Here is a 25,206-nt window from a genome sequence, read left to right as displayed (position 1 = left end):
AATACAGGGTCTGCCTATGGGGGCATTGCCTTATACTACAGGGTCTGCCTGTGGGATGCTGCCTTTTACTACAGGGTCTGCCTATGGGGTGCTCCCTTATACTACAGGGACTGTCTATGGGGGTGCTGTCTTCTACTACAGGGTCTGCCTATTGGGGTGCTGCCTTATACTACAGGGTCTGCCTATGAGCTGCTGCCTTATACTACAGGGTCTGCCTGTGGGGTGCTGCATTAGGCTTCAGGGTCTGCCTATGGGGCTGCTGCCTTGTACTACAGGGTCTGCCTGTGGGGTGCTGCCTTATACTACAGGGTCTGCCTGTGGGATGCTGCCTTATACTGCAAGGTCTGCTTATGGGGTTGATGCCTTATACTACAGGGTCTGCGTTTGGGGGTGCTGCCTTATACTACAGGGTCTGCCTATGGGGGCGTTGCCTTATACTATAGGGTCTGCCTGAGGGGTGCTGCCTTATACTACAGGGTCTGCCTATGAGTGTGCTGCCTTATACTACAGGATCTGCTTATAGGGGTGCTGCCTTATGCTACAGGGTCTGCCTTTGGGGTGCTGCCTTATACTACAGGGTCTGCCTATGGGGGTGCTGTCTTATACCACAGGGTCTGCCTGTGGGGTGCTGCCTTATACTACAGGGTCTGCCTATAGGGGCGTTGCCTTGTACTACAGGGTTTGCCTGTGGGGTGCTGCCTTATACTACACAGTCTGCCTATGAGTGTGCTGCCTTATGCTACAAGGTCTGCCTATGGAGTGCTGCCTTATACTACAGGATCTGCCTCTGAGGGTGCTCTCTTATACTAGAGGGTCTGCCTGAGGGGTGCTGCGTTATACTACAGGTTCTGCCTCTGAGGGTGCTGTGTTATTCTACAGGGTCTTCCTGTGGGGTGCTGACTTATACTACAGGTTCTGCCTAAGGGAATGCTGCCTTATACTACAGGGTTTGCCTATGGGGGTGCTGTCTTATACCACAGGGTCTGCCTGTGGGGTGCTGTCTTATACTTCTGGGTCTGCTGTGGGGTGCTGCTTTATACTACAGGTACTGCCTCTGAGGGTGCTGTGTTATTCTACAGGGTCTTCCTGTGGGGTGCTGACTTATACTACAGGATCTGCCTATGGGAATGCTGCCTTATACTACAGGGTTTGCCTATGGGGGTGCTGCCTTATACTACAGGGTCTGCCTGCGAGGTGCTGCCTTATACTACAGGGTCTGCCTATGGTGGTGCTGCCTTATTTTACAGGGTCTGCCTATAGGGGCGTTGCCTTGTACTACAGGGTTTGCCTGTGGGGTGCTGCCTTATACTACACAGTCTGCCTATGAGTGTGCTGCCTTATGCTACAAGGTCTGCCTATGGAGTGCTGCCTTATACTACAGGGTTTGCCTATGGGGCTGCTCCCTTATACTACATGGTCTGCCTGAGGGGTGCTGCCTTATACTACAGGGTCTGCCTATGGTGGTGCTGCCTTATACTACAGGGTCTGCCTATGGGGGCGACGCCCCCGGAAGAAGCCAAGGGCGAAACGCGCGTCGGGGCGGCAGGGGAGCACGGAATCACCCGGAATCACCCACATCGGATCCACTGTTCTATACAACTACCAGATATTGGACCCTCTATTTTATTCTACTATTGTGAGGTAATATATGCTCTTCATCTGTGCCTACATTTGTAGGATGTAATAAGTATGCCCGTTTAAGGCACTGTATAATGTTTTATTGTATGTGTTGGACAGATTGGGCTATATTTAAACGGTCTATAATATTGATCATCTTTTTGTAAATGTGGAATCCTTGCTCTGCAGTCATAGGTGGTGATATACCATCATGATATATTAGTAAGGGTGTATTTCTGGTCCCCTGGGTGTTTTTTGTATTTGTATCATACCTGTTGAATTTTAATCTTTTGCTAATAAAATAATACATTTTATGGGAATTTATTGGTTCTCTTCTTTTGGACTCAGGGGTTAATACGTACTGAGCTCCTTATATGTTGATTAATTGATTTTGAAGTGCCAATTAGTATCTTTGGGACATTTGGTTGAATAAATACTACAGGGTCTGCCTGAGGGGTGCTGCCTTATAATACAGGGTCTGCCTATGAGTGTGCTGCCTTATACTACAGGATCTGCCTGCGGGGTGTTGCCTTATACTACAGGGTCTGCCTATGGGGGCGTTGCCGTATACTACAGGGTCTGCCTGAGGGGTGCTGCCTTATAATATAGGGTCTGCCTATGGGTGTGCTGCCTTATACTACCGGGTCTGCCTGTGGGGTGCTGTCTTATACTACATGGTCTGCCTATAGGGTGCTGCCTTATACTACAGGGTCTGTCTATGGGGGTGCTGTCTTATATTACAGGGTCTGCCTATTGGGGTGCTGCCTTATACTACAGGGTCTGCCTATGGGGCTTTGCCTTGTATCACAGTGTCTGCCTATGAGGCTGTTGTCTTATACTACAGGGTCTGCCTGTGGGGTGCTGCCTTAGGCTACAGGTTCTACCTACGGGGTGCTGCCTAATACTACAGGGTCTGCCTGAGGGGTGCTGCCTTATACTACAGGGTCTGCCTATGGGGTGTTGCCTTATGCTACAGGGTCTGCCTATGAGGGTGCTATCTTATACCACAAGGTCTGCCTGTAGGATGCTGCCTTATACTGCAGGTTCTGCCTATGGGGGTGCTGTCTTATACCATAGGGTCTGCCTGTGGGGATGCTGCCTTATACTACAGGGTCTGCCTATGGGGTGCTGCCTTATACTACAGGGTCTGCATGTGGGTTGCTGTCTAATACTACAGGGTCTGCCTGTGGGGTGCTGCCTTATACTACAGGGTCTGTTTTTGGGGGTGCTGTCTTATACTACAGGGTTTGCCTATGGGGTGCTGCATTATACTACAGGGTCTGGCTATAGGGATACTGCTTTATATTACAGGGTCTGCCTATGGGGATGCTGTATTATACTACAGTGTCTGCCTATAGGGTGCTGCTTTATACTACAGTGTCTGCCTATGGGGGTACTAATTTCAACTACATGGTCTGCCTATGAGGTGCTGCCTTGATCTATAGAGTCTGCCTATGGGTGCTGCCTTGTGCTGTAGAGTCTGCCTATGGCGGGTGGATCAAACAATATAGAGTAGGCCTATGGGGAGTGCTTTATGCTATATGGAGGCTTATGGGGAATGTGTTTTACTATATAGAGGCTTATGTGGAGTGCATTATATTATATTGTGGGGAGTGCATTATACTACATTTAGGACTATCTGGTGCATTTTACTATATGGAGGCTATCTAAAGGGGCATCATACATTGTGGAGTTTACAGTGAGGAGTAATCCTACAGTGTGGGGATTACAGTGAAGGGGCCATCATACAGTGTGGTGATTACAGTGAGGGTGCCATCATACAGTGTTGGAGCCATCAAACAGTTTGGAGGCTACTAAGGGGTCAGTATACTGTGTGGGTGGTACTATACAGTGAGCTGGCATTATACTGTGTATAAAGGAGCATCATACTGTGTATAGGGGAGCTTTAGAGAGGGGAGACTCGGGACATAATTAAATGTAAAGTGGGCACTTATTGTTATAGAGGAACTCAGGTTACTGTGACTATCACAGGGACACACAGACCATTATTACTCTCTAGGGGGCAAAATACGGGTACTGTTTTCTAGGGCAATTGCACACGACAATACTATATTATAGAGAGGTGCTTTAGAATTCAGAAGGCACAGAGAACTACACAGCAGGTGCAGTATTAGGGACACATACGGCAGTAGCATTGGGGTATCAGCAGGATGAGGAGTTTGTGCAGGTTGGGAATAGATGGTGATGGCTGGAATATGAGAAGTGACATGTGTCTTTGTTGTATTCTCTGCAGCCGAGTCATGGCTGGAAGAGCTTGTCATGTTGGTCTGGGAAAGGACGTCAGCAGTAAGTCATTATCTGTAACTGTGCTGTGATCTCTTATATGTTCTGTAGGACTGGTATCTACCTCTGACCATATGGCAGTAATATCTATGTTGATCTTTATATAGAGATTATTTTCAGTGAGGGTCATCTGCTGAGGTTCTCCTCCACTATTAGGGTGCATCACCCAGTTGTAATCAAGGTTACCTGGTTAGGGGCCCACTCAGAAGTTTTGCCCCCCTGAACCAAAACCCTAGCTACGCCTATGACGGTAAAGATTGTGCAGCTTTACATGAACACCCTTAGTTATTCTAACACTGATTAGACTAAATAATACATGCATGTTTTGGGTCACCCCTATTTCAGTATACTGTTAATGATAAGTTTGGAGAAAAGCACTCACTTCTATTGTTTGTATTGATGTTACCAATTACCCTTTAATGTCTAATCTTTCTTGTATATGCACCCTCAGAATTGTAAGGGGGTGAATATGTTAAAAATATTTTGAGGCAATCTAAATAAAAAATATGATTGCTATTCATCAGGCATGGTTTACAACAGCGTCTGAAGAGTCACATGTACACACAACAAAATATTTGGAGTAGTGAAGTATAGTAAATAAGACTTGATGTAAAGCAGAACAATTAATATAGGGGAGGGCAGAAACCAGTTGTAGTAGTAAACATTAAATCAGGTACAGTTACAATTCTTTCCATATACTGTATATAGAGTGAGGATTGGCACTGTGTAAATAAAACAGAAGATGCCCTTCTGTCTGGATTCATTAGAGAACAAGTGAAGCATTGTTCAATTTGAAATCCCAGTCTTTAGACTTTTCACATTTTTGGTGGCTAATAACCTAATTATTACTTACTTATTTCAGTTGACCTGCTTGGCACAGATGGAAACTGTGTACCATTTTTTGTAGGTGTTGTTGATCCAGAAGAAAGTGGGGTAAAGGGAACCATGTCAAAAATATCAGTGGAAGGAGATTTTGGTGTCATACTGCCAGCCTAAAATAAAAATGTTTAGCATAAGAATTATTGACACTAGTCAGAAATATCACATGAATCATGCACAAATCATGCATACCAATTGCTATAAACACAGTTATGTATGACATCTTAGCATTCAATATGGCTTTATTGTCTTTATCATGTCACTTTATGGTGCACAGGTAATATTTTAAGGAAAGCAACTTAAAAGCTCTGTCCATTTAGGGAGGCTATCACACTATGTGATTAAGCACTTCCCTAAAAAAATGTTGGTATCTACGGGTTCAGCTAATGAAACTTCAGCTAATCAGCTGTTATCATTAGATACAGATAATGAGGAAATGTATTACTACATACACAACACCCATTGATGTAATTGAATAATTTCTGTAATACACAGCTGCCTACTCTTATGGAATAGAGTAGAGTAGAACCTATCTTTATGGCAATCATATGCCCTATTGAAACATTAATTTACAGTGTTTCTCTACTTTTGCAATAAACTAAAAAAAATTACAGCTTCCCTAAAAAACAAGTGTAAAATTAAAATGTAATTTATTATTAATTATAAAATTAAAAAACTAAATGGCAATGCATAAATCAGCATATTTTAATAAGACATTTATAAACAGGCTATTTTTGTGGTGCAATCACTTGAAATAGAATTGATAATTCACTTACAGGAAAGTATTTTAGCATAAACTGTGAAATACTTTTCCACTTTTATATTAGAACCTTGAAAACAAATGTAACCCCTTCCAGCCACTGGCAATTTTGTTCTTTGCAAGTTCCTTTTTTTTATTTTTCCATGAGTCATAACTTTTTTAAATTTTCCCATTGACATAAAAGTATGTCAGTTTGATTTTTCAAGGACCAGTTGGGGTTTACCATTTATCAAACAATGTACTAGAAAATGGGAAACAAAATTCCAAATGCCAAGAAATCTAAAAAATAAAATTGCCATTCTTTTGCATTTGTTTTTATGGCTTTCACTATAAAGTAAAATAATTCTTCAGGTCAGTACTATTTTTAAGACCCCCAATCTTGTGTATCATTTTATTTTAATGGTGAAAAAAATGTCATTGTAAAATTCTAGAATTTGTAAAAAGGCTCATGAAGCCGTTTTCTGAGACTCATAACTATTTTCCATCAGCGGAGCTAAGGGCTGTATTTTTGCATTGCAGACTGCCATTTTTATTTTATTATCAATTTAAAACCAATAAAGCAAATAAACCACAAAAAAGTATTCTGTCTTAAAGCATCGATATAGAGAAAATGTGAGGAGATGAAAAAAAAGACATACAGAAGATAAATAAAATAATAAATCTTTATTGACAAACCGTTAAAAGACATGGAATAAAAAGAGATCCAAACAAGGAAACAAAAAAGGTGGGTATGAAGTACAATGGATAGCTGCAACAATGAAGGACTATGAAATAATTGATAAGGTAGTAGACCTCAGGGAATAATCAAGTTGATTTTGAATAAAGTGCAAGTGCAGCATGAATATACAGCCCAATGGATATACAGCCCGACAACATGGAAAAAATAATTTGTAGCAATACATAGTAACCAACCTGCGGACAACCTGGTTTGCCTAGTGGAGCGGCACCAGTTTTTTGAGAAATCCCTAAGAAAACCGGACACTGTCACTTCATCATACTGGAATACCCAAAAGGGGGCGGGCGGCTCACCATGGAAGGGACCAAGAGTCACAAACGTGTGTCGTCAAAATTCCATTGAGGGTTCACCAAAGACTTTTGTTAAGGATGTGGTTTGTTGGCAATGTCACAACCCTGGACACATAGCTGCCCAGTGTCCTATGTCCCCAAAACCAATAGACTGCAACTTAGGGAAGCAATGCTCATACTGCACATATCCGACCTGTAGTGTGGACTGTCAACCCGGTGAGGAGCCGCAGGTGTGTGCCATGTTAATTAATGGTTAAATGGTATTTGGACTCATGAACTAAGGAATGCTGGTGAACCTAATCAGTGCTAACCCTACCCATCAGTTGATCCCTGACAAACTTGTGGGCATTTGTTGTATACACAGAGACGAGTATACACGGAGATATTACTCTGGCTAGAGTAACCATGAAAAAAGATTACATGATTTATTTAGTTATACAGTTTAAAAATAATGAAACAGAAAAGGAAAATGCAAAAGGGAGGGTAAAATGGATCTCATAAGGTTGCAAATGCAGGGGTTATTAGACAACAGGGTCATCAAATGCCAGAAAAATTATATTGAAGCACCATATGTACCTATGTTAGTTGTAAAATACATAGCTCAATTCCATTGAGGGTTCACCAAAGACTTTTGTTAAGGATGTGGTTTGTTGGCAATGTCACAACCCTGGACACATAGCTGCCCAGTGTCCTATGTCCCCAAAACCAATAGACTGCAACTTAGGGAAGCAATGCTCATACTACACATATCCGACCTGTAGTGTGGACTGTCAACCCGGTGAGGAGCCGCAGGTGTGTGCCATGTTAGTTAATGGTTAAATGGTATTTGGACTCATGAACTAAGGAATGCTGGTGAACCTAATCAGTGCTAACCCTACCCATCAGTTGATCCCTGACAAACTTGTGGGCATTTGTTGTATACACAGAGACGAGTATACACGGAGATATTACTCTGGCTAGAGTAACCATGAAAAAAGATTACATGATTTATTTAGTTATACAGTTTAAAAATAATGAAACAGAAAAGGAAAATGCAAAAGGGAGGGTAAAATGGATCTCATAAGGTTGCAAATGCAGGGGTTATTAGACAACAGGGTCATCAAATGCCAGAAAAATTATATTGAAGCACTATATGTACCTATGTTAGTTGTAAAATACATAGCTCAAAGCATGTTGCAAATTAATTGCACTCATAGAAATAAATGCGTTAACAACAATTTACAATGAGCCTAGTGGCCACACTGAACCAAGGAAAATAATAATAATAATTTTATTTATATAGCGCTAACATATTCCGCAGCACTTTAAAAAAAACTGAGCGAGGTTCATTTCAAGGTCCTCCAGCCAGGGCCGAGGAAGCCCCAGCAATTGCACCTAGTGACCTTGCTAAAGCTGTGGCGAGATCTGGAATCATTGGAAGCCCCTTGCCTGGGAGCTTTTCCTAAAGCTAAAATAGAGGATGTTACAATTGCAGAGACTCAGTAGCAATACTGTGGGGAACTCCTGCAGTGGAACCATGGCATACGCAGGTGGTGGCGCATGATGTTCTGACAGAGCCACATATAAGGTTTAACCTTAAGCCATATAAGTTTCCAGAAGCACGCTGTGAGGTAATCTCAAACGAGGTGAAGAGAATTCTAGACTTCGGCCTCATAGAGTAAAAAAGTGAACGGTCTAGCCCCATCATCCTCGTGCCAAAGCCTCATGGTGAGTGTCGGTTTTGTAATGACTATTGCAGGCTGAATAAGGTATTCAGTTTGGATGTGTATCCGATGACCCGCTTTGATGAACTCATTTAGAGACTTGGTCCCGCGAGGTACATTACAACCCTCAACCAGACAAAGGGCTACTGGCAGATCCCCATGTCCCAGAGTGCCAAGGAGAAGACTGCTTTCTCATAACTTGATGGGTGCTTTTAATACACCAGAATGCCCTTTGGACTGCAAGGGGCCCTAGCTACCTTACAGAAGGCTATGGATTGGATCCTAGATCTGATAAAACGTTTGCCACTGTCTAATTTGATGACATTGTGGTCTTCAGCCCTGACTGGGGTACTCATCTACCAAAGGTACAGGCAATTCTGGATGCTCTGAGAAAAACAGGGTTGACGATAAATTCGAAAAAATGTGCCATAGGGAAGGAAGAGGCCATGTACTTAGGCTACGTATGTCATCAGGAGACACAGAATCAAGACACAAATAAACAAGTTCGAGGCAATTCAGAACTGGCCACAACTGCTTTACAAGAAGCAGATGAAGGTGTTTCTTGGAATTATGGGATAATACTGGTGGTTTATCTCAAAGTTCATCATGATTGCCACACCACTGAGGGATCACCTTAAGGTACCTTCACACTCAGCGACGCTGCAGCGATACCGACAACGATGTCGATCGCTGCAGCGTCGCTGTTTGGTCGCTGGAGAGCTGTCACACAGACAGCTCTCCAGCGACCAACGATCCCGAGGTCCCCGGGTAACCAGGGTAAACATCGGGTAACTAAGATCAGGGCTGCGCTTAGTAACCCGATATTTACCCTGGTTACCAGCGTAAACGTTAAAAAAACAAACACTACATACTTACCTACCGCTGTCTGTCCCCGGCGCTCAGCTTCTCTGCACTCCTCCTCCACTGACTGTGAGCACAGCGGCCGGAAAGCAGAGCGGTGACGTCACCGCTCTGCTTTCCGGCTGACCGACGCTCACAGTCAGTGCAGGAGGAGTGCAGAGAAGCAGAGCGCCGGGGACAGACAGCGGTAGGTAAGTATGTAGTGTTTGTTTTTTTTACTTTTACGCTGGTAACCAGGGTAAACATCGGGTTACTAAGCGCGGCCCCGCGCTTAGTAACCCGATGTTTACCCTGGTTACCAGTGAAGACATCGCTGGATCGGTGTCACACACGCCGATCCAGCGATGTCTGCAGGGAGTCCAGCGGCGAAATAAAGTTCTGGACTTTCATCAGCGACCAACGATCTCCCAGCAGGGGCCTGATCGTTGGTCGCTGTCACACATAACGATTTCCTTAACGATATCGTTGCTACGTCACAAAAAGCAACGATATCGTTAACAATATCGTTATGTGTGAAGGTACCTTTAAAGGCACCTAATTGACGATGGCCAAATGTACAGAGATGGCACTCCAAGAGCTGAAGCTGGCCCTATGAACACAGCTGTCTTGGTTACACCAGACTTTAGCCAAGAATTTGTGGTCCAGACGTATGCTTCAGAAGTCGGGTTAGGAGCCATGATGTCTCAAGAGATAAAGGGTGAAGAATATCCCATCCTGTAAATGAGCCGGTAGAGAAAAATTGTCATTGTCGAGAAAGAATGTATAGCTATAAAATGGGCTGTGAATATACGTAGTATTACCTACTAGTCTGTATGTTCAAACTAGTGTCAAACCTTGCACTTCTGAGATGGTTAAGGGAAAATAAGGGTAAGTATGCTTAAGTGACTAGGTAGTTCTTAGGCCACCAGGACTTTAGTTTGCATGTAGAGCATAGACATGGAAAGTTACACGTTAATGCAATTGTACTCTCCTGAATTCCCTGTTTGGAAGCTGAAGGTGCCCAAACCCCCTGCTTTAGGTAGAGGGGGATATGTGACAGGGTCACTAATAAATGTGAGGGGAGATATGTATCACGAAGATTGCTATCTTCCATTATGTAAAAACCCAGAAGTTCTGCTCCAGCATGTTATGAGCTGAGAGGGGTTAATCATGCATGACAGGGTTGTGCTTTTTTGTGAGTGGCTGAAAGAGATGAATGCGATGGTCACTCACCATATCTCCTCCCCAAGGATGTGGTTGGACAAGTTAAATGTCTGACCACTGAGTCTTTTTCTCTGTCTGTGGATCAGATCAGGAGGCAGGAAGCTCCAGAGAAGTGTTTATGTGCAACTTTGCTAGACTCTGTTGATTGCACCCCGAGTGAGCGGATCCATGAGTTCATATGGACTGTACTATACATTATCTTTTGTTTCCCATTTTGCCAGAGAAGGCCATGTTTGTGTTGTTCAACCCTGCAGTGGCTTATGGTATATGAATAAACCTGCAGAAGAAATGCTCCCGTGTCTACCCCTGTGGGTAGATGAGTGAGTAGCATTACCAATATACAGCTCTGGCAAAAATTAAGAGACCACTGCAAAATGTTCAGTTTGTCTGATTTTTCTCTTTATAGATATACTTTTGAGTTAAATGTAAATTTTTCATTTATTCTATAAACTACTGACAACATGTCTCCGAATTTCCAAGCAATATATTTTGTATTTTTTTTCTGAAAATGGTCAAAATTACAAAAAAAACAGTGCTTTCAGACCTCAATTAATGCAAAGAAAACAAGTTCATAATCATTTAGAAACAACAATACTAATGTTTTAACTCAGGAAGAGTTCAGAAATCAATATTTTGAGGAATAACCATGACCATTAATCACAGCTTTCATGCATCATGGCATGCTTTCCACCAGTCTTTCACACTGCTACTATTGCAAACATTTTACCAGTTCTTCTTTGTTTGATGGCTTGTGACTAGGGTTGAGCAACTTTTAGTTTTTAAGGGTCGAGTCAGGTTTCGCAAAACCCGACTATCTCAAAAGTCGAGTCGAGTGAAATCGGCCGATTATCGTGAAAAGTCGGGGATCGACCGAAACACGAAACCCAATGCAAGTCAATGGGGAAGCATAGTCAGCAGTGAGTGGAGGCCAGTAAAACACCTACAGTGCCCATTTTAATGGCAAAAACATCCATTTTTGGTACTGAAGCTTGTCAATCTTAACTTACTTTATAATAATAGTTAGGCATTGGACATTGCGGGTCATTTGGCTAAAGTTGTGAAGGGTTGGGCTGGGTCAAGTATTTAGTGGGCCCAGGAAACGTGGACCACGTCACGGCAGTGGAGCAGGGAGAGGTAAGTATTTCAACTTTGCAAGTGCTGTGATCCTGAGCAAGCAGGAAGGGGGCCACTCGTTCGCATTGCACTGGCACAGGGCCCCTCAAAGTACGGCTGTGTGTTTGCACGGCGGGGGCACCTCCCACCGGCAGCGACACTTTTGCGTACTATGAGGGGCCCTGTGCCAGTGACGTCGCCAACAAGTATTCCCCCCCACCTGATGAAGGAACCTGCACTTTCATCTGCACCTTCCTCTTTGTCCCCGTGTAAGGTGGTATAGTATGGGGGAAGGGGAACCTCACTTTCAGCAGGGTCAGAATCTGGCTGGGTAGCGTGCAAGGGGAATGTAGCGGTCTGGGTCAATGTACCAGCAGACTCATCTAGCACTGGCTGGGCAATGGGCAGGATGAGGAGGAAACCCAGATATAGGCCCAAAGAATAAAGTGGGCTAAATGCATTTCAAAATTGGTAACAGGACTAACCAGGCGGCATTGCTTTGTTCAGTGGAGGACAACTGTAATGAGAGGCTGACACAGTGAGTAGGCCCAAATCAGTAAGTAGTCTAAATGCAGTTCAAAATTGGTAACAGTAGTAAACAGGCGGCACTGCTTTGTTCAGTGGAGGAGAACAGCAAGGAGTGCCGGACACCGTTAGTATACCCCAACCAAACTAGTAGCCCCACTGCATTTGTTCCATTTAACAATTATTTAACAAGAGCCTGAAGATAGAAGGTCAGGAAAGGCAACCTGGAGAACACCTTGGAGCGGCAGACACTGTTAGTAGCCCCACTGCAGTTTTAAAATTCCGAAAACCTGACAATTGCAGGTCATTTTTTTTAAGAGGACAGCTGTATTGAGTGGCAAAGACAGACACTGCTAGTAGGCCTTACACCACAAAGTTGGCTCAAAGCAGGTTTGAAAAAGGTTACATGGGTACACAGGCAGCATTGGTGTGGTCAGTGGAGGACTATTGGAAGGAGGGACCGCAGACAGACTTAGTAGGCCTAAAATAAAAAAAGTAGGCTCTGTGCACTTTTAAATCGGTTCCAGGGGTACACAGGCAGCATTGGTGTGGTCAGCGGAGGACTATTGGAAGGAGGGACCGCAGACAGACTTAGTAGGCCTAAAATAAAAAAAGTAGGCTCAATGCAGTTTCAATTATCTTGCAGGGGTACACAGGCAGCATTGGTGTGGTCAGTGTAGGACTATTGGAAGGAAGGACCGCAGACAGACTTAGTAGGCCTAACATAAAGTAGGCTCAATGCAGTTTTAATTATCTTGCAGGGGTACACAGGCAGCATTGGTGTGGTCAGTGGAGGACTTTTGGAAGGAGGGACCGCAGACAGACTTAGTAGGCCTAAAATAAAAAAAGTAGGCTCTATGCACTTTTAATTAGGTTCCATGGGTACACAGGCAGCATTGGTATGGTCAGCGGAGGACTATTGGAAGGAGTGTCTGACACAGTTAATACTCCAAAATAATACATAGATGTTAATGTCTTGCAAAAGAACAAAACAAAAAATAAAAAGGGTGGCATACTTAGGTACAGGGGTGGGCTCCTCTGCTGACTTTCAGACATTGTTATTTGGCGCAAACTATTTACTGGTGTAAATGTAGGACAGGGCCACTGAAAATTTTAAGTAGCATCATACATGTCAACAAATTGGTATTGTCAGTGCCAGGCGTTGAAGGATTTCACCGCATAGACTAAACAGCGGTGGAGCAGTGACAGATAATTTTGCAAGTGGTAGAGCACAGTTTGAGCTGGGGAGTGGGGGGCACTCTCTCGTGCCCGGTGGTACTGGCCCAAGGCCCCTCAAGTTACAACGGTGTGTCTGACGTTGGGTGCGCGCCACCACCGCCAGAGACACTTCATTGTACTATGAGGGACCCGATGCCAGTGCCATTGACCAAAAGTAGGCACACCCACCTCTTCAGACAAACGACACTCTCACGGGTGCTTTCGCCAAGTGGCGAGACCACGGCCCCGTGGGGGGAGTCAGCCCATTTAGGGAGGTGTAAACATGTCGTATGCTGGACATACAGCAGCTGCAAATGGGGAAATTGGAACACTCAGTAAGACCAGTCCAAAAGCAAGACCTTTTTAAAGGAAAGCTAGGTGTCAGCCGGGAAAGATGGGGCAAAATAATTTGAAATCCATGAGTGGTTCATTTTAAGGTTAGATCATCAACATTTTGGGCAGCCAGACGAGTCTTTTTTTGGTCAGTATTGAACTAGCAGCACTGAATACTCTTTCTGATAGCACACTAGCTGCTGGGCAAGCGAGCTCCTGCAATGCATATTCGGACAATTCAGGCCAGGTGTCTATTTTGGATGCCCAGTAATCAAATGGGAATGACGGGTGAGGGAAAACATCGATAGGGGAGGAAAAATAGTTAGTAACCATACTGGACAAATGTTGTCTCCTGTCACTTTGAATTGATGCTGCAGTACCTGTACTGTCTGCGGTCATTGCGAAATCACTCCACAATATGGTCAGAAAACCCCTCTGTCCAACGCCACTTCTGATTTGTGCACCTCTAACATCTCTGCCCTGTTGCCCCCTGCAGCTCGTGTGAGAACCATCACCGGCGCTGTGTGCTGGGAATGCCTGAATCAAACAGTCAACCAGAGTTGCTTGTTTGGTTGCCAATATTTGTTCAAGGTTCTCATGTGGCATGATGTTTTGCAGTTTCCCCTTATAGCATGGATCCAGGAGGCAGGCCAACCAGTAATCATCATCGGTCATCATTTTTATAATGCGGGGGTCCCTTTTTAGGATACGCAAGGCATAATCCACCATGTGGGCCAATGTTCCAGTTGTCAATTCACTGCTTGTGCTGGGTTGAGGAGCACTTTCGGGCAAATCAACATCACTTGCCTCCCTCAAAAACCCTGAACCTGGCCTTGCAACGCCACCAGTTTCTATTGCCCCCTGAGAAGCTTCCTCATCCAAAAAATACTCATCCCCATCATCCTCCTCGTCCTCCTCCTTTTCGCCCGCCACCTCGTCCAGTAGACTTCCCTGACCAGACAATGGCTGACTGTCATCATTGCTTCCCTCATCCTCGGCTGCAGACGCCTGCTCCTTTATGTGCATCAAACTTTGCATCAGCAGACGCATTAGGGGATGCTCATGCGTTGTCTGCACTAACCAGCCGTGTGCATTCCTCAAAACACTGAAGGACTTGACAGAGGTCTTGTAGCTTCGACCACTGCACACCTGACAACTCCATGTCTGCCATCCAACTGCCTGCCCGTGTATGTGTTTCCTCCCACAAATACATAACAGCACGCCTCTGTTCGCACAGTCTCTGAAGCAGTGCAGTGTGGAGTTCCACCTTGTTGCAACGTCGATGATTAGGCGATGCTGGGGAAGGTTCAAAGATCGATGATGGTTCTGCATACAGCTGGAGTGTACGTGCGAACGGCGGATGTGCGATCAAAGTCTGCGCACCTTCAGGAGCAGGTCGGGTAACCCCAGATAACTTTTCAGGAAGCACTGCACCACCAGGTTTCAGGTGTGAGCCAGGCAAGGAATGTGTTTCAGTTGTGAAAGGGCTATGGCAGCCATAAAATTCCTTCGGTTGTCACTGACTACCTTGCCTGCCTCAAGATGTACACTGCCCAGCCATGACTGAGTTTCTTGCTACAAGAACTCGGATAGAACTTCCGCGGTGTGTCTGTTGTCGCCCAAACACTTAATTGCCAATACAGCCTGCTGACGCTTGCCACTAGCTGTTCCATAATGGGACACCTCGTGTGCAACAGTGGCAGCTGCGGATGGACAGGTTGTGCGACTGCGGTCTGTGGATGAGCTCTCGCTTCTGCTGGAGGACGAGGAGGAGGAGGAGGGTTGGCGAATGCCTACAGCCAACTGTTTCCTAGACCGTGAGCTAGGCAGAACTGTCCCAATATTGCTGTCCCCTGTGGACCCTGCATCCACCACATTAAACCAGTGTGCCGTGATGGACACGTAATGGCCCTGGCCATGCCTACTGGTCCATGCATCTGTTGTCAGGTGCACTTTTCTACTCACAGATTGCCTGAGTGCATGACAATGCGGTCTTTAACATGCTGGTGGAGGGCTGGGATGGCTTTTCTCGAAAAGAAGTGTCGACTGGGTAGCTCGTAGCGTGGTACAGCATAGTCCATCAGGGTTTTGAAAGCTTCGCTTTCAACTAACCGGTAGGGCATCATCTCTAACGAGATTAGTCTAGCAATGTGGGCGGTCAAACCCTGTGTACGCGGATGAGAGGATGAGTACTTCCTTTTCCTAACGAGAGTCTCTTGTAGGGTGAGCTGGACTGGAGTGCTGCATATGGTGGAACTAGCGGGGGTGATGGTGGACATGGCAGACTGAGAGAGGGTTGGTGATGGTATTCTTGCTGTTGGCCTACATACAGTGTTTCCTACCAAGAACCTGGTGATTCTCTGACTACTTTGGCCTTGCGACAAAACCTCCACATTTGCTGCAGGTGGTGTGGTAAACGGTGAGCTTACAGTGAGGGAAGGGATGTAGCATTGCTGACTAGCTTCATTGTGAGAGGGTGCAACAACGTTAAGAGATGTTTGGTAGTTAGTCCAGGGTTGCAAGTGCATGGTGGTTAAATGTCTACGCATGCAACTTATATTTAGATTTTTAACATTCTGACCTCTGCTGAAGGTCCTTTAGCATTTCTTACAGATGACTGTGCACTGATCATTTGGATCTTGGTTAAAAAAATGCCAGACTGCACTCTTCCTACTATCAGATACCTTTTCAGGCATTGCACACTGAGCTACTTTAATCGGATGGCCATGCTGTCCTACAACTGGTTTTGGTTTTGCCACACGTTTTTGGCCAGATACGGGCCTGCCAGATGGAACCTGTTGCGATGTTCATGCCAGCTGCGGCTCCTCCTCCGCTTCAGAGCTACTGCCGGCTGCACCCTGTTCCCTCAATGGCTGCCAATCGGGGTCAACAACTGGGTCATCTATGACCTCCTCTTCTATGTCCTGTGCACCTTCCTCTGTGTCACCGTGTAAGCCGGTGCTATAGCGTTCGTGACGGGGCTCCATAGTCTCATCTGGGTCAGATTCTGGCTCAGTACACTGCGAGGGCAATGTTGTGATCTGAGTCAAAGGAACAGCATAATAATCTGGCTGTGGCTGTGCATCTGTGCACTCCATGTCCGATTCATCTTGTAATGGGCATGGCCTGTTAACAATTTCCCTTTCTAACCCAGGAACGGTATGTGTAAAGATCTCCATGGAGTAACCCGTTGTGTCGCTATATTGCTTTTCCCACGACCACCTGATGCTCCACCATCACTACCATCATTAACAGCTGGCAATGACCGCCCACGGCCAGGACCTCTTCCAACAGACTTCCTCATTCTTGGAAATATGTAACCAAACTAACAAACGGTATTTGGTTCTGTAAAACCAGTTACAAGGTGGACGCAAAATTGTTGTGAATCTCCCTTTATAGGCGAGTGAGACTGCAGGGAAAATCAGGCCCACTGTATTACAGTACACAGTTTCAGTGGCAGACAGTGGCTGACAGATATGCCACTAACAGGACTGACGCAGATGCACACACTGGAAATAAAAATCTCACCTTCTTTTTTTATATGGAAGACTAGTGAATAAATCTGGCCCACTGTATTACAGTATGTTTTCTGTGGCAGAAAATGACAGACAGATACCACAGACTGGACTGGCACAGATGCACAGATTTGCCAATATTTTTGCCCTTTTTGGAAGAGCATTTGGACAGCAAGGTGGATTGCTGTTAAGGAAACTAGAGAAAAAAAAATCTATAAATCTTCAGCAGAGCGGGTGTGAGCGAGCTGAGTGTGATCTGAGCGTAAGTGTGAACGGCGGTAAGTGTAACTTGTGATTCAGTGACTTTGGAGTCAGGGAGTTGCCAAGGGAGGAAATACTGAATTGCTGTCTGTGTTTTATTGATACTTTGCATTTTTTTTTTGTTTTGTTTAACGGTTCTGTCTGGTGCAATCCCCATTAGGAAATGTGCTCCACGATTGTTAATGCCATCCAGTGCACATCTTGCCACATGTATGCAGTCCTTGAGCAGCCGATCGAGGGTGCATACTGCTGTGCGAGATGTGAGCACGTTGTGCATTTGGAAACCCAGATTCTGACTCTAAATGTGCAGCTGGCAACACTGAGATCCATAGACAATATGGAGAGGAGTCTTCTGCTCACGGAGCAGACGCTCAATGGGACAGATGAGGGGGGGGATGGTGGGATGGAGCTGCAGGACGATGAAGTAGCAAGCTGGGTGACAGTTAGGAAGCGGGGTAGAGGGAAGAGCGCTAGGGAGGCTGGTCCTGATCTGGAACACCACAATAAGTTTGCTAAGTTGGCAGATGAGGGGGGTGCCAGTACAGGGGTAGCACTGCTGCAGCCAGGCATGTCCTCTGAAAGCCGGAGGAGTGACTGCTCCAGTAAGGAGAGAAATAGGAGAGCAGGGCAGGCCAGACAGGTTCTGGTAGTGGGCGACTCAATTATTAGGGGAACAGATAGGGCAATCTGTCACAAAGACAGGGATCGTCGAACGGTGTGCAGCCTTCCTGGCGCTCGAGTCCGACACATCGCTGATCGGGTGGACAGATTACTGGGAGGGGCTGGTGAGGACCCAGCGGTCATGGTGCACATTGGCACAAATGACAAAGTTAGAGGTACAGTAGGTGGAAGGTCCTTAAAGATGATTTCAAGGAATTAGGCCGCAAGCTGAAAGCAAGGACCTCCAACGTGGTATTTTCCGAAATACTGCCTGTACCACGTGCCACGCCAGAGAGGCAACGGGAGATTAGGGAGGTTAATAAGTGGCTCAAGAATTGGTGTAGGAAGGAGGGGTTTGGGTTCCTGCAGAACTGGGCCAACTTCTCAGTTGGCTACAGGCTCTACGCTAGGGACGAGCTGCACCTCAATGGGGAGGGTGCAGCTGTGCTGGGGGAGAAAATGGCTAGAAGGTTGGAGGAGTGTTTAAACTAGGAATTGGGGGGGAGGGTATTCATTTTATAGGAGGGGAAGATAGTGCAGATAGAGACCTGGGCACAAATAAGGAAGTTGGGGGTGGTGGTGGCATGGGGGGTGGGGTTAGAACAGTTAATAATTTAAGAAAGAATAGAGGTGTAGAGAGATACATAAAATGTATGTATACTAATGCCAGAAGCCTCACCAACAAAATGGACGAATTAGTACTAATGTTGTTGGAGCATAATTATGACATGGTGGGGATATCTGAAACGTGGCTGGATGAGAGCCATGACTGGGCTGTTAACTTGCAGGGCTATAGCCTGTTCAGAAATGACCGTACAGATAAGCGAGGGGGTGGGGTGTGTCTATATGTAAAATCGTCCTTAAAACCCATCCTGCGTGATAATACAGGTGAATTTAATGAAAATGTAGAATCCCTGTGGGTGGAGATAAGGGGAGGGGGAAAAAATAATAAATTACTGATAGGGGTTTGTTATAAATCTCCAAAAATAATGGAAGCAATGGAGAATATCCTCGTAAAGCAAATAGATGAAGCTGCAACTCAAGGAGAAGTCATTATTATAGGGGACTTCAACTACCCTGAAATAGATTGGGGAACAGAAACCTGCAGTTCCAGCAAAGGTAATCGGTTTTTGACAACTATGAGAGACAATTACCTTTCACAACTGGTTCAGGACCCAACAAGAAGGGGGGCACTGCTAGACCTAATATTAACCAACAGGCCAGACCGCATATCAAATATAAGGGTTGGGGGTCACTTGGGTAATAGCGATCACAAAATAATAAGTTTTCATGTATCCTTTAAAAAGATGTGTAATAGAGGGGTTACAAGGACACTAAACTTCAGGAGGGCAAATTTCCAACGGATGAGTGAGGATCTTGGTGCAATTAAATGGGACGATATCCTGAGACACAAAAATACATAAAGAAAATGGGAGACATTTATTAGCATCCTGGATAGGACCTGTGCACAGTATATATCGTATGGGAATAAACATACTAGAAATAGGAGGAAACCAATATGGCTAAATAGAGCTGTAAGGGGCGCAATAAGTGACAAAAAGAAAGCATTTAGAAAATTAAAGGAAGTAGGTAGGGATGAGGCATTAAATAAATACAGAAAATTAAATAAATTCTGTAAAAAGCAAATCAAGGCAGCAAAGATTGAGACAGAGAGACTCATTGCCAGAGAGAGTAAAAATAATCCTAAAATATTCTTTAACTACATAAATAGTAAGAAACTAAAAAATGATAGTGTTGGCCCCCTTAAAAATAGTCTGGGTGAAATGGTGGATGAGGATGAGGAAAAAGCCAATATGCTAAATAACTTTTTTTCATCAGTATTTACACAAGAAAATCCCATGGCAGACAAAATGACTAGTGATAAAAATTCCCAATTAAATGTCACCTGCTTAACCCAGCAGGAAGTGCGGCGGCGTCTAAAAATCACTAAAATTGACAAATCTCCGAGCCCGGATGGGATACACCCTCGAGTACTGCAGGAATTAAGTACAGTCATTGATAGACCATTATTTTTAATCTTTAAAGACTCCATAATAACAGGGTCTGTACCACAGGACTGGCGTATAGCAAATGTGGTGCCAATATTCAAAAAGGGGACAAAAACTGAACTCGGAAATTATAGGCCAGTAAGCTTAACCTCTACTGTGGGTAAAATCCTGGAGGGCATTCTAAGGGATGCTATACTGGAGTATCTGAAGAGGAATAACCTCATGACCCAGTATCAGCACGGGTTTACTAGGGACCGTTCATGTCAGACTAATTTGATCAGTTTCTATGAAGAGGTAAGTTCCGGATTGGACCAAGGGAACCCAGTGGATGTAGTGTATATGGACTTTTCGAAAGCTTTTGATACGGTGCCACACAAAAGGTTGATACATAAAATGAGAATAATGGGGATAGGGGAAAATATGTGCAAGTGGGTTGAGAGCTGGCTCAGGGATTGGAAACAAAGGGTGTTTATTAATGGAGCACACTCGGACTGGGTAGCGGTTAGCAGTGGGGTACCACAGGGGTCAGTATTGGGCCCTCTTCTTTTTAACATATTTATTAATGACCTTGTAGGGGGCATTCAGAGTAGAATTTCAATATTTGCAGATGACACTAAACTCTGCAGGGTAATCAATACAGAGGAGGACAATTTTATATTACAGGATGATTTATGTAAACTAGAAGCTTGGGCTGATAAATGGCAAATGAGCTTTAATGGGGATAAATGTAAGGTCATGCACTTGGGTAGAAGAAATAAGATGTATAATTATGTGCTTAATTCTAAAACTCTGGGCAAAACAGTCAATGAAAAAGACCTGGGTGTATGGGTGGATGACAAACTCATATTCAGTGGCCAGTGTCAGGCAGCTGCTACAAAGGCAAATAAAATAATGGGATGCATTAAAAGAGGCATAGATGCTCACGAGGAGAACATAATTTTACCTCTATACAAGTCACTAGTTCGACCACACTTAGAATACTGTGCACAGTTCTGGTCTCCGGTGTATAAGAAAGACATAGCTGAACTAGAGCGGGTGCAGAGAAGAGCGACCAAGGTTATTAGAGGACTGGGGGGTCTGCAATACCAAGATAGGTTATTACACTTGGGGCTATTTGGTTTGGAAAAACGAAGTCTAAGGGGTGATCTTATGTTAATGTATAAATATATGAGGGGACAGTACAAAGACCTTTCGGATGATCTTTTTAATCATAGACCTGAAACCGGGACAAGGGGGCATCCTCTGCGTTTGGAGGAAAAAAGGTTTAAGCATAATAACAGACGCGGATTCTTTACTGTAAGAGCAGTGAGACTATGGAACTCTCTGATGTTGTAATGAGTGATTCATTACTTAAATTTAAGAGGGGACTGGATACCTTTCTGGAAAAGTATAATGTTACAGGGTATATACACTAGATTCCTTGATAGGGCGTTGATCCAGGGAACCAGTCTGATTGCCGTATGTGGAGTCGGGAAGGAATTTTTTTCCCCAATGTGGAGCTTACTCTTTGCCACATGGTTTTTTTTTTGCCTTCCTCTGGATCAACATGTTAGGGCATGTTAGGTTAGGCTATGGGTTGAACTAGATGGACTTATAGTCTTCCTTCAACCTTAATAACTATGTAACTATGTAATATTAATCTCCCCTTCTTTTTTATGGGAGACTAGTGAATAAATCTAAACCCGGCACTCAACTTTGTGGTGTGAAGAAACAAAAGATTTATTATCCCAAATCAGAAAATGTTTCGGTCCCACAGCTGGGCCTACATCAGTAACGTTTACTGGGACAATGTATAGATTCAAGTGGCTATATGGCCTGCCCGGAGGTTGCTACCAATATAGTATTGGATATCCAGAGAGAAAAGTTACAGCCTATATGGGTGCTGTCATCGCTGCGTCCACCGCTAATCAGTGGTGGACGCCGCGATGACAGCACCCAATGTATAATGTATAAATATATGAGGGGACAGTACAAAGACCTTTCTGATGATCTTTTTAATCATAGACCTGAAACAGGGACAAGGGGGCATCCTCTGCGTTTGGAGGAAAAAAGGTTTAAGCATAATAACAGACGCGGATTCTTTACTGTAAGAGCAGTGAGACTATGGAACTCTCTGCCGTATGATGTTGTAATGAGTGATTCATTACTTAGATTTAAGAGGGGACTGGATACCTTTCTGGAAAAGTATAATGTTACAGGGTATATACACTAGATTCCTTGATAGGGCGTTGATCCAGGGAACTAGTCTGATTGCCGTATGTGGAGTCGGGAAGGAATTTTTTTCCCCAATGTGGAGCTTACTCTTTGCCACATGGGTATTTTTTGCCTTCCTCTGGATCAACATGTTAGGGCACGTTAGGTTAGGCTATGGGTTGAACTAGATGGACTTATAGTCTTCCTTCAACCTTAATAATAACTATGTAAATATGATACCGATTCCCGATCCCAATGCAAGTCAATGGGACCAAAATATCGAAATTAAAATAAACCCTTTCTTTCCTTGTAGGTTCATTCTACATGAAGGAAAACAACTCAGAATAATGCAGGATGTATTTGGGGAGGTGGCGGAGACATTAAAGGCATAGAGGTTTAGCCCAATCAAATAGAATAGCAGAAATTTTAATTTTTTTTAATGACGTTCGGAGTTACAAAGATATTGACAATGTTAAGATTTTTTTTTATTTTGTCAGATATTGATGTTTCACTATTCCACGCCCTTCCCCTTTATTTTTTTTTACTTTTCCCACACTTTCATCTTCATCATCATCAGCATCTTTGACATCAACTTCTTCTTCACCTTATTCATCTTCTTCTTCATCTTCTACATTTTTTTTTTTTTACATTCTTCATATTCATTTTCTTCAACTATTATTATTCTTCCTATTCTACTTCTTCATCATATTCTCATTTGTGACAGGCATTCCCGAAGTTGTTATCTATAAAAGTTTGAAGATTACACCTTCTGTTCTGCCTGTCACAAAAGTTACATTTGTCCGCGTTCAGTTTGGCCTGCAGCATCTGGCTTTATCCAGGGGCACCACGAGGAGGAACGGACTCACCCCCATACACTGCTTAGTCTTCTTCTGCATATAATTTAGATAATATATTTTGCTCTGATATTAAGTGTTATGCTTAATGTTCTTCTGCTCTTTGTTCTGCAGCCTCTTGCTCTTCTGCTTCTCGGTCTTCCATGTCGTCGTCTCCAGGGCCGTCGTCTCCGCTGTCGTCGTCTCCGCCGTCGTCGTCATTCTCGTCATCGGGGTGGTCTTCAGGGTCGTCGTCTCCAGGGTCGTCGTCATCTCAGTGGTTGTCGTCTCTGGTGTCGTCGTCATCTTAGGGGTGGTCTTCCGGGTCATCGTCTTTAGGGTCTTGAACTTGGAAATATAGCAGAAGGTACAAGAAGGCTGAGAAAATGCCGAAAACCAGCTGACGTTACTGGAACCCGGTTACTAAGCAGGAGGTACCCGTGCTAAAAAGAACTACCAAAGACCGCCTGACGTTGGCGGAACTCAGATACCCAGAAGGAGGCACCTAAGCCAAAGGCTCTGCCTGGAACCAGCTGACGTTACTGGGACCAGGATGGGGAGCAGAAGGTACAAGAGCAAAAGACACTGCCGAGAACCAGCTGATGGTACTGAAACCCAGATGGGTAGCCGAAGGTCCAAGAGCCAATGGAACTACCGAGGACCAGCTGACGTTACTGAAACCCGGTTACTAAGCGGGAGGTACCCGTGCCTGAAAGCACTACCAAGGACCACCTGACGTTGGTGGAACTCGGATACCCAGAAGGAGGCACCTAAGCCAAAGGCTCTGCCCGGAACCAGCTGATGGTACTGGAACCAGGATGGGGAGCAGAAGGTACAAGAGCAAAAGACACTGCCGAGAACCAGCTGACGGCACTGGAACCCGGATGCGTTGGCCAACTGTGCAAGAGCCAATGGCACGACCGAGGACCAGCTGACGGTGCTGGAACACGGTTACAAAACTGTAGGTACCCGCGCTTAAAAGCACTACCAAGGACCGTCTGGCGTTGGCGAAACTCGGATACCCAGAAGGAGGCACCTAAGCCAAAGGCTCTGCCCGGAACCAGCTGACGGTGCTGGAACCAGGATGTGGACCAGAAGGTCCACAGGAGAGGAGAGAACAGCTAGGCCGCGAGGCTGCCACAGTTACCGAACACCAACAGTCCTACAGGGGGAGCTTGGCCTACTGGCACTACAGAACCTGCCTTGATTGCCAATTCCCGCAGCCCACATAGGAAGCTCCTAAACTGGAGGCACCATGGAGTTGGCTAACCCGACCGCAACACGACGGGACAACATATTGGCGTCTAAGTGACCTTGACACTACCCGGAACAAGCTGACGGTGCTGGACCCAGGCTGGGCACGAGTGAGTACCCGTGACAAAGACACTGCCGAGCACCAGCTGACGGTACTGGAACCCGGATGCGTTGGCCAAGTATGCAAGAGCCAATGGCACCGAGGACCAGCTGATGGTGCTGGAACCCGGTTACAAAGCTGTAGGTACCCGCGCTTAAAAGCACTACCAAGGACCGCCTGGCGTTGGCGGAACTCGGATACCCAGGAGGAGGCACCTAAGCCAAAGGCTCTGCCCGGAACCAGCTGACGGTTCTGGAACCAGGATGTGGACCAGAAGGCCCACAGGAGAAGAGAGAACAGCTAGGCCGCGAGGCTGCCGCAGTTACCGAACACCAACAGTCCTACAGGGGGAGCTTGGCCTACTGGCACTACAGAACCAGCCTTGACTGCCAGTTAAGCATGCCATCATACATCCATTACTTAAAAAACCATCCCTCGACCAAAACTGTGCCGCTAATTATAGACCTGTCTCTAATCTTCCCTTCATCTCTAAACTCCTCGAACGCCTGGTCCACTCCCGTCTTACCCGCTATCTCTCAGATAACTCTCTTCTCGACCCTCTTCAATCTGGTTTCCGCTCTTTACACTCTACTGAAACTGCCCTCACTAAAGTCTCTAATGACCTACTAACAGCTAAATCTAATGGTCACTACTCCATGCTAATTCTCTTGGATCTCTCTGCAGCATTCGATACTGTGGATCACCAGCTCCTCCTCACTATGCTCCGCTCCATCGGCCTCAAGGACACCGTTCTCTCCTGGTTCTCCTCCTATCTCTCTGACCGATCCTTCACTGTATGTTTCGCTGGTTCCTCCTCCTCTCACCTTCCCCTTACTGTT

The 25,206-nt window shown here is 45.1% G+C and overlaps 1 protein-coding gene across 18 annotated transcripts in view; it reads right to left on the bottom strand.

The window, feature by feature from the left end:
• The window catches only part of GULP1 (GULP PTB domain containing engulfment adaptor 1), a 1,948,673-nt gene that overhangs the window by 49,101 nt on the left and 1,874,366 nt on the right, over positions 1-25,206 (bottom strand). For all 18 annotated transcript variants that reach the window (XR_011314670.1, XR_011314673.1, XR_011314671.1 and 15 more), the window contains one exon: positions 4,775-4,913. Coding sequence is in view for 12 of the 18 variants with exons in the window: in XM_069733778.1 (XP_069589879.1) it covers positions 4,775-4,913 (139 nt within the window). In the remaining 6 variants the exon portion in view is untranslated. The remainder of the gene's footprint in view (positions 1-4,774; positions 4,914-25,206) is intronic.

Source organism: Ranitomeya imitator, chromosome 7 (assembly GCF_032444005.1).
Source record: "Ranitomeya imitator isolate aRanImi1 chromosome 7, aRanImi1.pri, whole genome shotgun sequence".
NCBI lineage: Eukaryota > Metazoa > Chordata > Amphibia > Anura > Dendrobatidae > Ranitomeya > Ranitomeya imitator.
Note: the sequence above shows the minus strand (reverse complement) of the source record. Positions and strands in the feature narration are given on the sequence as shown.